Source organism: Melopsittacus undulatus, chromosome 2, assembly GCF_012275295.1.
Source record: "Melopsittacus undulatus isolate bMelUnd1 chromosome 2, bMelUnd1.mat.Z, whole genome shotgun sequence".
Lineage (NCBI taxonomy): Eukaryota > Metazoa > Chordata > Aves > Psittaciformes > Psittaculidae > Melopsittacus > Melopsittacus undulatus.
In genome coordinates, this window is record NC_047528.1 from 60,435,661 (window position 1) to 60,451,859 (window position 16,199).

At 40.3% G+C, this 16,199-nt stretch overlaps 1 protein-coding gene across 3 annotated transcripts in view; it reads left to right on the top strand.

Moving 5' to 3' along the window:
- Positions 1-16,199, top strand: part of TMCO3 (transmembrane and coiled-coil domains 3) — a 34,592-nt gene that overhangs the window by 819 nt on the left and 17,574 nt on the right. For all 3 annotated transcript variants that reach the window (XR_004080900.2, XM_031051067.2, XM_005151343.4), the window contains exons 3-6: positions 2,035-2,577; positions 9,723-9,902; positions 13,338-13,529; positions 14,368-14,496. Coding sequence is in view for 2 of the 3 variants with exons in the window: in XM_031051067.2 (XP_030906927.1) it covers positions 2,131-2,577; positions 9,723-9,902; positions 13,338-13,529; positions 14,368-14,496 (948 nt within the window). In the remaining variant the exon portion in view is untranslated. The remainder of the gene's footprint in view (positions 1-2,034; positions 2,578-9,722; positions 9,903-13,337; positions 13,530-14,367; positions 14,497-16,199) is intronic.

Sequence of the window (16,199 nt, forward strand, 5' to 3'; positions counted from 1 at the left end):
AGGGTCCTGAGAAGCAGCTTGGGTGGTGGCAAACGGGCAGGTGTGGAAGGAGCCGCAAGCGTTTTGGATGAGACGATCGGGCTTGCGTTGGAGATTGGCTGTAACATCCGCTTGATGAAATCCGGCGCTGCTGTATCGTGTTCAGGAAGGCAAATCCGGGAAGAGGAACTGCAGTCCATTAGGAAACACACAGTGCTTGAGAAGGATTCCAAGCATCAGGAGTTCCCTCTAATTTGATGCTTACTGTTGCATGGAGAAGAATGTTTGTCTTTTTCTTCAGGATGATCTTTAAGTTTCCTTCCAACCCAAGCCATTATATAGTATTATGACTAGTCTATGATTATTTTTGAGTCCTGAAATGCATCATATGTTTTTATGTGTGGGGTTATTATTCCCTTAAGAGCTTTTGAGTACTACCCAAGGTGCTACTTTCCTAAATAGATTTTGCTAGCCAGGTAAAAAACAGTTACTGAAACAAAATGATACCGTGTCAGAACTACGGTGGTAAATTTGCACAGTGCAACAAAGGGCAAATTTACCACTATCTCTGCTCAGGATTTAGGTATGTGGTTTGCCATACCATGTAATATGTGCTTTTGCTGCTTTATTTATACTTTCAGTTCTTTTAAATGTTTTAGTTCTTCATATCGTTAAGCCCTAGCCCATAGTCAGCTATTGATAACTAAATGCTTTGGCCTGTGTTTCATGCATTGAAAAGAAATAAACCCATCCACAGTTTTTCTCAGTTCTAACTGAAACAGAGATGAGAGGGTATTTTAAAAATTAAGGCAGTGCATAGCTGTGCTTTGCCATCTTCACTTTCTGTTCTGTATATTGATGATGGTTAACTTGGATGTTTGTGATTGCGACTGCTGCTGTATTGCAGGAAAAGAATAGGCACATAACTTCCAGATTATACTATGCCCATATGGTGGTTCCCAGTTAAGGCTGTGGGTCCAGAGATGAAGATTGCAGCTAAAGTTTTAGGCAAATACCTGCTCTATTGATGGTCTACTAACATGTAGTGTGATGTACATTTTTAGACTGCTACACTTCAGTGATAAATGTATGCTTTGTACATACATTTATGCATTGTTAAATATAGCTTTGTGATGTGGGGTTGGTTTTTTATAGGTTTTTGTGTTTGGTTGGTTTGGTTTTGTTTTTCTTGTTGGTTTTGTTTGTTTTTTTTTCCCCAAAGAAAATGTAACTTGGTTATTTTACAATAATGTCAGTGTTTTCCTGTAGGCTCTGGGGGAAGGAAATTCATTCTTAGTTTTGAAATTCTACCCTGCTTGGTGTTAGAAGCAAATACAGCAGTTTAAATATAGATCTTCAAGTAGCTTCTGGGAAATGAACTTACGAATTAATTGATTTTACTTTTAGTGTTCTTGTACCTCTATTTTAAAATTATGAGGATCAATAATTAGCTTTGAAGTAAAATGCCTCAAGGACATGCAGCCTTTCAGGTAAAAGTCTTAGATCCAGGCTAGTAAAGCTTAGAAGTCCAGGAAGTTTTGATGTTATTTCTTTACTGTAGAAATTACTCCCCTCCTCTCCCCAGTCTAATTTACAATGTAATCTGTTTCACTTAAGCTTTCTTTCCATGATATTTTGTGTAGTTGCCTGTGTTAATGGTTTGGAGGCTATAAAATAAAAAATAATTATGATGCAATTCTTTAGGATCAGTTTGAAAAAATGCAAGAGGTTCTGGTGCTAGGTTGAAGTATAGCCTATGGCATTGTGGCTTAATATTTTTATATTTTTTTCTCATAAGAAGTGCAGGTGGCTACCATGTGAAATAACTAAGCTTTCCATTCAGTGTTTTTAAGACAAGATGATACCTGGAAAAGTCAATGGGAAAATGAAAGTCTACCAATAACCTTGGGCCCAATAACCTTGGGCTGTTTCTTGGTTTTGAGAACTGTTAGAAGATTATAGTGTAAGATGCAGTCTTGGGTTTCTTTTCTACATTTGGTTGGCCAAATATCCCAACATTATCATGTTTGATAACTGATTGTTACTGTTTTGCAGCCTGGTATGTGTACTGGAGATGCAGAAACCATGTAGCAGGAAGCTTTGAGCAGTTGTGGATTATCAGTTTCTCCCAACAGCAATAAAAATTGAAGAATGAAGGCAACTGGATTTATTTCCTTATGGACGTTGGTTTTATTGCCTTGTGTCCAGCTAGCAAATCCTGCAGAGCATGAAGATGTAGTAAAGCATGCAATAAAACTGCACCGTGGGAAAGGAGCTGTTATGGCTCAGAGAAAGCAGTGGGTGTTGGAGAGCTGCAGAAAACTGTCTGGTCTTCTTCGCCAAAAGAATGTTGTTCTCAACAAGCTAAAAAATGCCATAAGAGCGGTTGAGAAGGATGCTGGACTATCAGATGAAGAGAAACTTTTTCAGGTTCATACCTTTGAAATCTTCCAGAAGGAGCTAAATGAAAGTGAAAACTCGGTCTTTCAAGCAATCCATGGTCTTCAGAGAGCTCTACAGGGTGATTACAAAGATGTTGTAAATATGAAAGAAAGCAGTAGACAGAGGCTGGAAGCCTTGAGAGAAGCTGCAATTAAGGTTAGTTCCCTCATGTTTATTACTAGAGTACTCATGATTTTCATTTTATCATGGCGCAGTTTCAGTCTGTTTTAATAAAAAAGAGGTTTTACATAAAACTTGCAATGTTTACTTTTTAAAATGGATTTTGCATTAATTGTTCTCATTAGTAATGTTAAAAGTAGTTCTGTTGTAGAGCTTAAAACATACTAGCAGTCAATAGTTATTTGAAAACAAAGCTAAACATAATCATAAGACCTATGACAAATATTATGTTAAAGGGAAACGCATACCAGAAGTGAGTCAGTGCACATAGCATAACTGCACTAGACAAGCCAGAGTGGAAATAATGCCACAAATTGTCAAAATACTGTTATTTTGCACTTAATGAGAATTGTTCATTCAAAATATACACTTTAAGCAGAATGATTTCTTGCCTTTTATTTCTATATTCATGCAGATATGGGTAAAATGGACATGCAAAATATGAGATGACAAGATTTTAAATCTAAATATAGCACTCCTAGCCTAAAAAGTGCAGGTCTGAAGAACAGTGCATTCCAAGAAAAGCACATATGAGTAACAGTTGAGCACAAGTACTTTATGGAAGGTTTGAGTTCTCATGTCATTGCAGACCTGTTAGGGTGTGCAATATCTGCCACTGTCTACTGGACTTTGTAGTACTCGGACTGTGTACTGAAATGTCCCCCATTGAGAGAAAATGTCACTTAGTTCATTTGGTATTTAAACTGCTCTGTTTCCTTGCTCTACCCATCAACCACTGGAGGAATATATTAAGTGTTCTTTGGTTTCTGTCTCCTAAAAGGCAAGTCTGCCCTTGCACAAGGGAACAAGAGGAGCGGCGGGGAGTAGCTGAGTTATAGAATCACAGAATTGTTTGGGTTGGAAAGGACCTTAAGATCATGTAGTTCCAACCCCCTGACATGCACAGGGACACCTCACACTAGACTAGGTTTCTCAAGGCCATATCCCAGCCTTGAATGCTGCTAGGGATGAAGCAGCCACAACCTGGGCAACCTGTTCTAGTGCCTCACCACCTTTACAGTAAAGAACTTCTTCCTTGTACCTAGCCTGAGCTTTTTCTGCTTAAATCTTCCTGTTCTCCCTTGTCCTGTTGCTACAGTCCCTGATGAAGAGTCTCTCTGTGGCGTCATTGTAAGCCCCATTCAGATAGGAAGGCTTCTATAGTATCAGAGCTGGGAGAATCTCTAAAGGACATTTTTTGTAAGAGATGGGCAGATATTAACAGGTGAAGATGGCAAGAGATTTTGTGCAGTGAATTGTGGCAAGAAAGGCTGGTGGAAGCAGGAGTTAGTATGCAGGCTTGGGAGTCTGGAGTGGTGCGTGGAGTGAAAACAAAGGCTGAATTACAACAAATTTGGATAGGGAGTAGCTTGGATCTAGGTGTGTTCCAATGAACTTCCTTCTGCAAGCAATAAAGGAGCCGACTAGGAGAGGTGCCCTGTTTGACCTCGTGCTCACCAACAGGGAAGGGCTCGTTGGAAATGTGACTCTCCAGGGAAGTCTTGGATGCAGTGATCATGAGATGGTTGAATTTGAGGTCCTCAAGACAGTGAGAAGAGCGTGCAGCAAGCTCACTGCCCTGGACTTCAAGAGAGCAGACTTTGGACTCTTCAGGATCCTGCTTAGCAAGGTTCCATGGGATATAGCCCTAGAGGGCAAGGGGGCCCAAGACTCTTGGTTAACATTCAAGGATCACCTGCTACAAGCTCAGGAGTGTTGCATCCCAACTAGAAGGAAGTGCAGCAGGAGAGCCAGGAGTCCTCCTTGGATGGATAAGGAGCTGCTGAGAAAAATTCACAGGAAAAAAGAGGCTTATAAAAGGTGGAAACAAGGACAGGTGGCCTGAGATGAATACAGGGATGTTGTCAGGGTAGTTAGCGACCAAGTTAGGAAGGCTAAGGCCCAATTGGAGCTAAACTTGGCAAGGGATGTTAAAGATAATAGGAAGGGATTTTATAGGTATGTAGCAGCTAAAAAACAGACTAGGGACAATGTAGGCCCCCTCCGGAAACTTTTGGGAGAACTGGCTACACAGGACTTGGAGAAGACTGAGGTTCTGAATGGCTTCTTTGCCACGGTCTTCACTGGCAAAGGCTCTGACCGCAGCACCCGAGTCTTGGAAGGTGGATGCAGGGACTGTGAAAACCTAGACCTTGGGCCCACTGTAGGAGAGGATCTGGTTCAGGATCATCTTAAGAATCTGAACGTGCACAAGTCCATGGGACCTGATAAAATCCATCCGCGGGTCCTGAAGGAGCTGGCAAATGAAGTTGCAAAGCCACTGTTCATCATATTTGAAAAATCATGGCAAACAGGTGAAGTTCCTGATGACTGGAAAAAGGGAAATATAACCCCCATTTTCAAGAAGGGGAAAATGGATGACCCGGGGAATTACAGACCAGTCAGTCTCACCTCTGTGCCTGGCAAAATCTGGGAGCAGATTCTCCTGGAAGGCATGCTAGGGCACATGAAAAACAACAAGGTGCTTGGTGACAGCCAGCATGGCTTTACTAGGGGGAAATCCTGCCTGACCAATTTGGTGGCCTTCTATGACGGGGCTACAAAAGTGATGGACAGGGGTGGAGCAGTTGATGTCATCTACCTGGACTTGTGCAAAGCCTTTGACACTGTCCCACATGACATCCTTGTCTCTAAATTGGAGTGTCATCAGTTTGATAGGTGGACTACTCGGTGGATAAAGAACTGGCTGGATGGTCGCACTCAAAGAGTTGCGGTCAATGGTTCAATGTCTGGCTGGAGACCAGTAACGAGTGGTGTCCCTCAGGGATCGGTGTTGGGACCAGTCTTGTTTAATATTTTTGTCACTGACATGGACAATGGAATTGAGTGTGCCCTCAGCAAGTTTGCCGATGACACCAAGCTGTGTGGTTCTGTTGATACGCTAGAGGGAAGGAATGCTATTCAGAGGAACCTTGACTCACTTGTGAGGTGGGCTGATGCCAACCTTATGAAGTTTAACCATGCCAAGTGCAAGGTCCTACACCTGGGCAGGAGCAATCCCAGGCACAGCTACAGGTTGGGCAAAAAGGAAATTCATGGTAGTCCTGCGGAGAAGGACGTGGGGGTGTTGGTCAATGAGAAAATGAACATGAGCCAGCTTCAGTGTGCGCTCACAGCCCAGAAAGCCAACCATATCCTGGGCTGCATCAAAAGGAACGTGACCAGCAGGTCAAAGGAGGTGATCCTGCCCCTCTACTCTGCTCTCGTGAGACCTCACTTGGAGTATTGTGTTCAGTTCTGGTGTCCTCAACATAAAAAGGACATGGAACTGTTAGAACAAGCCCAGAGGAGGGCCATGAGGATGATCAGGGGACTGGAGCACCTCTTGTATGAAGACAGGCTGAGAAAGTTGGGTCTGTTCAGCCTGGAGAAGAGAAGGCTGCATAGAGACCTCATAGCAGCCTTCCAGTATCTGAAGGGGGACTATAAGGATGCTGGGGAGGGACTGTTCATTAGGGACTGTAATGATAGGACAAGGTGTAATGGGTTGAAACTTAAACAGCAGAGGTTTAGACTGGATATAAGGAAGAAATTCTTTACTGTTAGGGTGGAGAGGTACTGGAATGGGTTGCCCAGGGAGGTAGTGAATGCTCCATCCCTGGCAATGTTCAAGACCAGGTTGTATGGAGCCTTGGGTGATATGGTTTAGTGTGAGGTGTCCCTGCCCATGGTAGGGGGATTGGAACTAGATGATCTTGAGGTCCTTTCCAATCCTAACTATTCTATGATTCTATGAATCGCTCAGTATGCTTTTGATACTGGCACTTCATGTAGTGCCAGCCTCTGCTGCATAGAAATGGTAGCAACTGTAATAAAATTACTTGATTTTTTCCAGAGTTCTTAAAATAGCACAAGTGAAGCTGTCCAGAATTGTCTTTCTCATTTACCTATTTCTTGGCAGTGTTACTGTAAAATACTTAAGTAATGTGTCCTTGAACTTGAGAATGGTGCTTCCCCATTTTCCTCATAAAAGGAGGCCTGTGTGTGTAATGACATGGTTTAGATGTGTCCTCTTAAAACATAACTTATGTGGGGATGGATTGTGCAGGCTTTTTTGTATTATAATATCAAGATATTTACTTGAATGAGCAATCATTTACACTTCTTATGTCATGTACATGACTAAACAGAATACTTGTTCTAACCTTACAACAGCCATTGTTATATAAAGTGAAATGAAGGATAATGGGAAAAGGTAAAATGCATGCGAAAAGGATGACAATTACATGGGTCCAGTTCTGTTCCTTTTTCATTTTACTGTGATGATTACTTTGTTGATGTAATTGTAAGACATCCTTTCAGTTTTTTAAACAGTGATTGAATGGAAAATTCATATGATTGTAGGTTTACTGGACTCTTCATTTTATTTGTTTAGTTGAAGCATTTGGATTTTTTTAGTGCTGAGAGATGTACGCATGTCTGATGCATTTCCTGCTGGCTCTGTTGCTGGGAAGAGGTGTCACAGAATCATTTTGGGGGGCAGGGAAGCAAGACATGGTGATGTTAGCTTCTGCCTTCCTTTGCTCCAGGAACCTGTATAGAACTTCAGGAAAAAACAACAAAAACTCACCTGATTAGCTTCTAATTTCTTGGGTGCTTCCTACTTGGACATTAATGGAAAACATAACTCACAAGTAGTGCAAAGATGTATCCTCTTCTAACTGTGCTTTTTGTCATCTCTCATTAAAGAGCAGCAGTGACACCGTGTTCTTAACCAGCATTGCCCCAAAGTCTTACTTCATCTTACTCCATTTCGTTCATGTGTTCCTAGGCGTTCCAGTCACCTGTTCAGTACACAACCTCTATCTGTATTACCTTGCTTAACCAATTGTTTGTATGTACCTTGTGATCAGACGTCTCCAATCCCAGCATGAGTTGCAGAACAGTGTGCTGTGGTGCACTTCTGCTTGACACACAGCAGGCTGTTTGAGCTAGCTTGTCCTTTTTATGGACACTGTTCTATGTGATTGTCCCATTGTGACACTGGAGGTGAAAACAGAGATGCCACTTTAATAGACTACAGAGATCTTGGTCTTCATTAATTAAAGGAACTTAAACTCAGATTTTTTTTTTGAAGCTCTTCTACCTCGCTCTCCAGAGAAAGTTAACTTCTTGCAAATAAGAGCATTATTTGTTTTTTCTGCAGTTCTTTATTTCTCTAGCTCTGTTCAGCCTGTTTGTCTCAGCTGACAGAAAGGACCGATCATCTCCTTCCACCCAAAATCTGTTCCATTTTTGAGGGGAAAGAATCTAATCCTTACCAATTCCATCTGGTGTTCTAAGTTGTTGTTGACTGAGGAAAGAATCTGCAACTCATATGGGGGCTGTTTTTTACATATTTGAAGCAATGTCTGCTAGCAGAGAATGACAGATAGGAAATGTTTTTCCTTGAGGCTGTATGAGAGTGACTGTGTCTCTTGCTTGTGTGTTGCATAAGAACTAAAGCAATTGACATTGGGCCAAGCACATTAATAGTTACATTTTTCCCAACTTCAGTTATTTTGGGAACTGGAAAATTTCCATCATGCCGGTGTGACTATGGTGATTCTAAACACCAACAGACAGCAATTCTGTAGTTTCATCACAACCAAAGATATTCATCTGACTGTCCAGATTTCAAAAGGCCTAAGCCACAGTTACAGGCTGCATTGAATATACTTTTGTTTTGGCATCAAGGAATTAATGACATTATATGCATGTTCTTGCAGGTTTCAAGGGGAAAAATGTTCATCCGCAAACATGCGGAGGATGCAACACTCCAGTTATTAAACATAGGAATTTGGGACCATTTTAGATGCCCAGGTTATTGAAGGTATGCGTGTGGTAGGCAGATAAAACACACAACCTAAGGGAGACCTGTATTCTGTCTGATAGTTCTAACTGGGTGTTGCAGAGCATCCAAAATACGGACAGAAGCCTATGTTTTCTGGGAATTCAGGCTGACCTAGAGATTGCTTGTATTTTTGCCCAGTCTGTTTTTCGCTTGGTAATAATACTGGCACACTTGAAGAACAGATGTAGGGTGTCTCTCATGTAAATATTCTCAGCATCCTGAATCTAACGGAAAGGAAAGCCTGCCATTTTGTATATTTTCTCATTCATAGTTGTTCTCACTCTCAACCAATGTATCTTAAAAAGAACGTAGATATGTGAAGTGAAGCTTTGCCCTCTCCAGTCCCTTGTCCTTCCCAAAACATCCCAAACCTGAAATTATACCCTGTCAGTACACAAAGTATTTTGTTTGGTTATTGTCTTCTTAACCATGTTAAGTCTAGTCTTAATCAGTAAATATTTTTAGTTCTCTTTTTGAAAATGAAATATCCAAAGAGAAATGAAATACCATAATTTTTATCAGGGAAGCTACTGAAATATTTTAGTGCCATGTTGAACCACATCAGTATTTTTTTTCTTCTGAAACCTAGAGTTGGATTTTAGAAGTCATTAGTGCAAGTTCACAAGAGGCTTAAACTGAAAAGATGGACAAAGTATTTTAGTTTTGATAGCAAAAATGCTTCTTGGAAACAAAGAGGAACCTCAGCCTGCATGCTTGGCTGCTCATCTGTACTCTTCTGTTTTTATTTTTTTTTCTAGCTGTTTCCACAGTTATTGTAATTTCAGAAAACCATAAACAGACCTCTTCCCATGTTTACAAAACAGCTTATAAAATTAAGATTCACTGTTTTGCTTCCAATTTGTTTGTTTGTTGTAGCTAGTAAAGCTACGCTTTCAAGGTTATTATGCCTTCCTGCTAAAGCACTGACCTCTAAACTTTACTTGGTTCTGAAATGTTTCCTAGAGTTCCTCAAAGTAATTTCTTTCTTGTGTTTTCTGGATTGCAGCCTTGAGGCAGCTCTATAGTTTAATGAATTAGAAAACTCAATGGGTGGATATTTTGTTTGACTGTTACTTTTCGTGCGCACTTCCCCCAGTGAAAACTGGCAAAACAGAAAGCAATCGTCAAATATGATTATAAAGTCTACATTGCTTTTGCAGCTCCACTTCTGGGATGTTTGTGTCAAAAGAAGCATACATTTATGTCAAATGTTTTTCTGCTCAAAGGCATGGACAGCACTTCATCTGTGTGTTGTAAAATTCAACAGGAGGAAATGGAATACGTTGAGCTCTTAGCAGCAGAGAAACATCAGGTTGAAGCCCTTAAGAACATACAGCATCAAAATAAAAGCCTGTCAATGCTTGATGAAATTCTAGAAGATGTCAGGAAGGCAGCTGATAGATTGGAAGAAGAGATAGAAGAGCATGCCTTTGATGACAACAAATCTGTAAGTGATATTTAAGACTCAGTCTTTTAGTTAATGTGCATTTATTCTTTATATTTGTATTCGAGGCCTGCTTCTCTTGTGATAATAGTTATTAGGATTTTAGTGACTATTAAAAAAAATTAAGTTTGACTCTACATTTGTTTTTGTGTCCATTTTGACAAAATAAAGTACTTAATGGTAGAATGGTTGCTTTTTAGGAGTGAGCAACCACTCCTAAAACTCCTAAACACTCCTAGTGAGCAAAACCTACTTTTTGCTAGTGTTTTCTATGGTTTTGATTTGAAAGTCATCCTTGTGACTGCCACTTTGACAGTGGAAAGTATAATCTGTCTCACTGATACAGCCCATGAGAGTTATGACACCTCAGTGATGGTGGTGGTATTTAGAAATTGCAGATTATAGAGTTGCAGTGTTAAGTGTAGTCTCTACTTTTTTCTTTTTCATTTTGTTGAGAAAGTTATGGGAGAACAAGAATCCTTGCAGTTAGTTTGCACAGTCTGGGAAAAGATGTATTATTCAAGGTAAGTACTTGCAATGTGGTTTTGGCCTTGCTTTCTTCTCACTTCCTTGGGTTTTTATACCTTGGCCTATTTGCATTGTTCATTGTGTTGCATGATGGACAGTATCCCTCAGGTAAGGCAGTGTGTATTTGGAGCTGAGAGTATGTCAGTTTGTTCCACTGTCCCATTGTGCTGTCCTCAGGAGCTGACTCTCTGAATTGGTCCTTGTTTGCATATACGTGGATCACAATTTTGTTTGGCTTTTGCTCTTGGAAGGTTTTTATTGATGTGCAGGTTGACTTCCAAGATTGGCATAGCTCTTGAGTTCTTCTGAGGAGGCAAAGCTGAGTATTTCTCAGCAGAGAGCAAGACCATTTTTTGTGCTTGTATTTCGAGAAAGTGAAAGCAGCTTTTCATTTTGTATCCACCAGACCGCAGCAATTGCCCCAATAGGAACACTACCTAGTAGGACCAGCTGTGTGAAAGGGACGAGCTGGCTGGAGTGCCCTCTTCTGTGCCGCGGGGGTATAACGGCATGTTTTAAAGAGATCATGAATGAGGTTTCCTCTACTACACCTGTTAATTGGAAAAATGCAAGCTCATCCTTTTTCTCTAGTGTACCTCTTTGGCTTTCGGCTTGTGCCTCTATTCATGAAAGAAAAGGAATTGTGAAATGCAACCTGGAAAACTGCTTACATCTCCATCTTTGCAAGAAACAGCTAGTGTGCTTTCTTTTAAGCTAGAGCACTAGAATGTAGAACAAAGAAGCTCTAATAATCAATAAGCAATATAGTAAAATAGAGAAGTGCAGTAGGTAGAAATTTGGACAAAAAAAATCTGAGATAACCTACAATGCAAGACAGGAACATTTATGCATTGTGTTCTGCAATGTGCAACCTGCTTTTTGGAGTTACTATTTTGAGAAGAGAATCAGGATTTTATTTCCCATTATGTCCTAAAATTTATTAGTATTTAAAAGCTGTGAACCTGTGCCATCTACTCTTGCTCTTCTAGCATAGTCTCTTTTTTTCAATTCCCTTTGCTTTTGTAAAAGTAAATATGCACTGTAATGTACTTATATGTGTTACACAGAAAAAAGTGGTTTTCCTAATTGTCTTAATCTTACAAACATTTTCATTTTTTTGCTAGAACTAGACTGTAAACTCCACTACATGAGAAATTTATTTATCCAATTGCATTGCTTTCATATGATATTTGGTACATTTTGAATTTTGATGCATAGAATCATAGAATAGTTAGGGTTGGAAAGGACCTTAAGATCATCAACTTCCAACCCCCCTGCCATGGGCAGGGACACCTCACAGTAAACCATGTCACCCAAGGCTTTGTCCAACCTGGCGTTGAACACCGCCAGCGATGGAGCATTCACCACCTCCCTGGGCATCCCATTCCAGTGCCTCGCCACCCTCACAGTAAAGAACTTCCTCCTTATATCCAATCTAAACTTCCCCTGTTTAAGTTTGAGCCCATTACCCCTTGTCCTGTCATTACAGTCCCCAATGAAGAGTCAAATCCCCACCATCCTTATAGGCTCCCTTCAGATACTGGAAGGCTGCTTTGACGTCTCCACGCAGCCTTCTCTTCTCCAGGCTGAACAACCCAACTTTCTCATCCTATCTTCATACGGGAGGTGCTCCAGTCCTCTGATCATCCTCATGGCCCTCCTCTGGGCTTGTTCTAACAGTTCCATGTCCTTTTTATGTTGAGGACACCAGAACTGCACACAATACTCCAAGTGAGGTCTCATGAGAGCAGAGTAGAGGGGCAGGATCACCTCCTTTGACCTGCTGGTCATGCTTCTTTTGATGCAGCCCAGGATACGGTTGGCTTTCTGGGCTGTGAGCGCAAGCTTCATAATTTGTTTCAAATAATTTTTTCCCCCTCTGTTTCATTCCTCATGACTTCCAGTTCTTTAGAGGCCCATCACATTGCATGATGTACAAAAACGGGGGAAGAGGTCATTCCCATGATAAAAGTTTTCCTTGAAGTATATACATACACAAAAATGTAAGGAGTAGAAGAAAAGGATAAAAATTGCAGGCTAAATATTGAAAATGCAATATTTATCTGAACAGTTAGGGAAAATGTGCTGGGGAATCAGTAAATGAAAACAGGAGCCCATTTTATAGATGTTTTATGTGAATGCACTTTATCATTAAATTGTGGAGCTGTTTGGGCGAAATAGATCAATCCAGAAAAATTGAATGTTTTGTAGTCAGTCACAGCAGTGACAACAACCTACTGTCTTTACTGGAGTCTAAAAGAAGTAACCTTAAGTGTTTTTGAATATTTGTAAAATCTACCTTATTAAAAATACAATGAATAATGAAATCATCCTGGCGTATTCTACTTTGTAATTACAAGCAGTGAAGACAGACCTAGATAAAGCATTCTTAAAATTTACGGGACAATGACTTTTTCTTGACTTGAATTGACTTGAAACACAGACAATTCAGATTTTTGTGAACTGAATATCAGTTTGTAATCTTGTTGTAACATTTTATTTTATTGAACAAAAACATTTCAATCAAGCCTTTTGTGTTCTAAATGTAATAATGCATTAAAAAAAACCCCAACCAAACAACCCCACAAATGTTTCAGGTTGAATGCAATTGGAAGTCCTGGTTAGAAATTTTACAGCTGTGAAATCCTGTCTTTGCTTTTTTTGGTTGGACAACTTGGCTAAAGAGGTCTGGAAAGACCTTTGGTTTTAAAACGTAAACCAAATTAAACCGTTTCAGTTATGGGCATCAAGTTTTGGTAAAGAGACTGAAAGAATTCTTTAAGAAGAAACTGCAGTATTTCTAGTTGGTGTCAACAAGTTCTAGAGCAGCTTAAGCACATAGTCTTTCCCTTTTTACTGTACACTTCAGTGACAGCCCCAGTTCTCCCTCCCTGTTTCTTTTTCTTACAGGTAAGAGGTGTAAATTTTGAAGCCGTTTTAAGGGTGGAAGAAGATGAAGCCAACTCCAAAAGCAATACTTCAAAAAGAGAAGTAGAGGATGACTTAGGTCTTAGCATGCTTATTGATTCCCAGAACAATCAGTATATCCTTACCAAGCCCAGAGATTCAACCATTCCTCGTGCTGATCATCATTTCATAAAGGTAATAACTTTAGAGACATTCTTGTCATTCATTTTGGTAAGATTTAGTCGCACTAGTTTGATGCCAGTACTGGTTGTTTGGATTGAATACAGTTTTAGCATTTTTTTTTTCCCTCTAAAGTTACCCTAACATTCATGATTCCCCTGTCTACTGGTGATCTGGCCAATGTGTTCCCTACCTCTAGTACAGTCTTCTCAAGACTGATTGTGATGCTGCATGAATCCTTTCTGGTTTTATTTGATTTAACTTGTTGCACTTTTGGGGCACCATCCCTTTTCCTGGATTGCAGTATTAAAACAAGCTACTGCTGTGCCTGATAAGCCACTTCCATGTTGTCACTAGAGAGAATTTACCTCTTCGTGCCTTGCGATGGAAGAAAAGGGATAGAGGAAACTACATGGACATGGGTTTTTACCGTATTTGTGCTTCATAAAGAATAACTTTATTTGGATTTCTTTTTTTAATTAAAACCAAACCAAAATGGATCTGTTTCACCGTTTTATTTTAATGCAAAGTGGCTTTCCCCCCACAGTTCCCCAGGAAACTGTATGCTTTCTATAATGTATTTAAAATATTTAGTAATTATAAATCCCCAAAGCTACCAATTTCTGAAGGTCAGTACCTCTGATGCTTCATCTGCAAAACTGCAGTGCTTACACCTACAACGAAGTGTTCAGGTTAATTTACGAAAGTTGTATTTTCTTTTCACAGGCAGTATTCTGTGTTTAATTTTACAGTGCTATTTATGCTTTGAAATAAAAGGATAAAAAAAATCCACTTTAATTTCATCACAAATTTGTGTTTTGTATTAATGCATTTGTAAATCTTGTATATATAGGATATTGTGACAATAGGAATGTTGTCTTTGCCATGTGGCTGGCTGTGCACAACAATAGGATTGCCAACCATGTTTGGGTATATCATCTGTGGAGTACTCTTGGGACCATCAGGACTAAATAGTATAAAGGTAAGTATGCAGGTTGCTTCTTGAGTGATTTCATTTGTTGAAATCTTTAAAAGCAGCTTTAAAAGAAGATGGTATTGCCAAGCTCAGATGTATTTAAAACAAATCCCCAAACCTGGACCTTTGTAAAAGGAGGCCTTAAAACTTAAAACAAAGGTCTTCAAATCACTTTTTGTTTTCAATTTTTTCTCCTATATAATCATGACATAAGTGGTTGTTGAAAATGAAAGCTGTAGGTTGTGTATTGTGGGGTTTTCTTGTTTGTTTTCTTTTTGTCTTTAATCATAATGTATCACATTTAAGAGCCAAATTACTTAAATGACATCAAATATTCAGAAACTTGTGAAAAGTCAGTGTTAGCAGTGAAGGAAGTGTTCAAAAAAAGTAATTCCCTGAGTAGGATAGCTTGGCTTCCTAGAGAGTTATTTTGCATCTCTGTAGCTCTTTCATCCGTCCTAGTCACCTTAGTTCTTTGCCTGTCCCCTGCTCACATTCCTGGAGTCTCATGAACCTTTTTAGCTCTGTCACGTGTACCCTGATTACAAACTCATGCGAAGCAGTAGGCTGTGGTTGGTGAGACATTGCACATGTTTTGATTAGTGATCTGGTGTGCATTAACAGATTTTTAAGCCAGCAGGCAAAGCAACACATTAAGGTTGCATGGTAATGTCTGGTTAAGTTCTATGTGTCTTCAAAATGTTGAATGTCAGAGGAACTGAGGAGGCAGCCAGATGCTAATTTGGCAGGGAAGATATTTCCATCTCCATTTCTTTGATTGGTGATGGATCCTGTCCTCTTCTGCTCTGGATTGTAAATACATTGAAAAGAAGTGTTAGGGTTTTAAAATAGAATAGACTATTTCAGTTGGAAGGGATGTACAGTGATCATCTAGCCCAACTTCCTCAACAACTCAGGGCTGACCAACAGTTAAAGCATGCGAAGGGCATTGTCCAAATGCCTTTTAAACACTACCAGGCTTGGCACATTGACTTCTAGGAAGCCTGTTCCAGGGGCTTTGACCACCCTCAATAAAGAAGTGCTTCCTCATGTCCAGTCTGAGCCTCCCTTGGTGCAGTTCTGAGCCATTTTCACAAGTCCTTTTACTGGATCCTAGGAGAAGAGCTCAGTACCTCCCTTTGCACTTCTCCTCCAGAAGCTGTGGAGAGTAGGGAGGTTGCCCATCAGCCTTCTTTTCTCCAAACTAGACAAACCCAGAGTCCTTGCCTACTCCTCACAGAACATTCCTTCCAGCCCTTTCACCAGCTGTGTTGCCCTTTTCTGGACACATTCCAAGGACCTTCACCTCTTTCATCAATAGGGGGACTCTGAACTGCCCACAGTACCCAAGAAGAGGCTGCACCGAGCACAGCAGCATAATCACCTCTTTTGACCAGTTGGTCATGCTGTATTTGATGCACCTCAAGATGTGGTTTGCCTTCCTGGCTGGCAGGGCACCCTGCTGATTATATTGAGCTTGCTTGTCTACCAGCACCCCCAGATCTTCTGCTGCAGGGTTGTTCTCTAGCCACCCCTCTCACAGTTTATACTTCTGCCTGGCACTATGTCATTCTAGGTGCAGAATCCAACATTTGAACTTGTTCAATTTCCTCTTATTAATCATTGTCCAATGCTCCAATCTGTCTAGATCTCCTGTCCCTCAAGAAAGTCAACAGCACCTCCCAGTTTGGTATTATAAAACTTGCTAA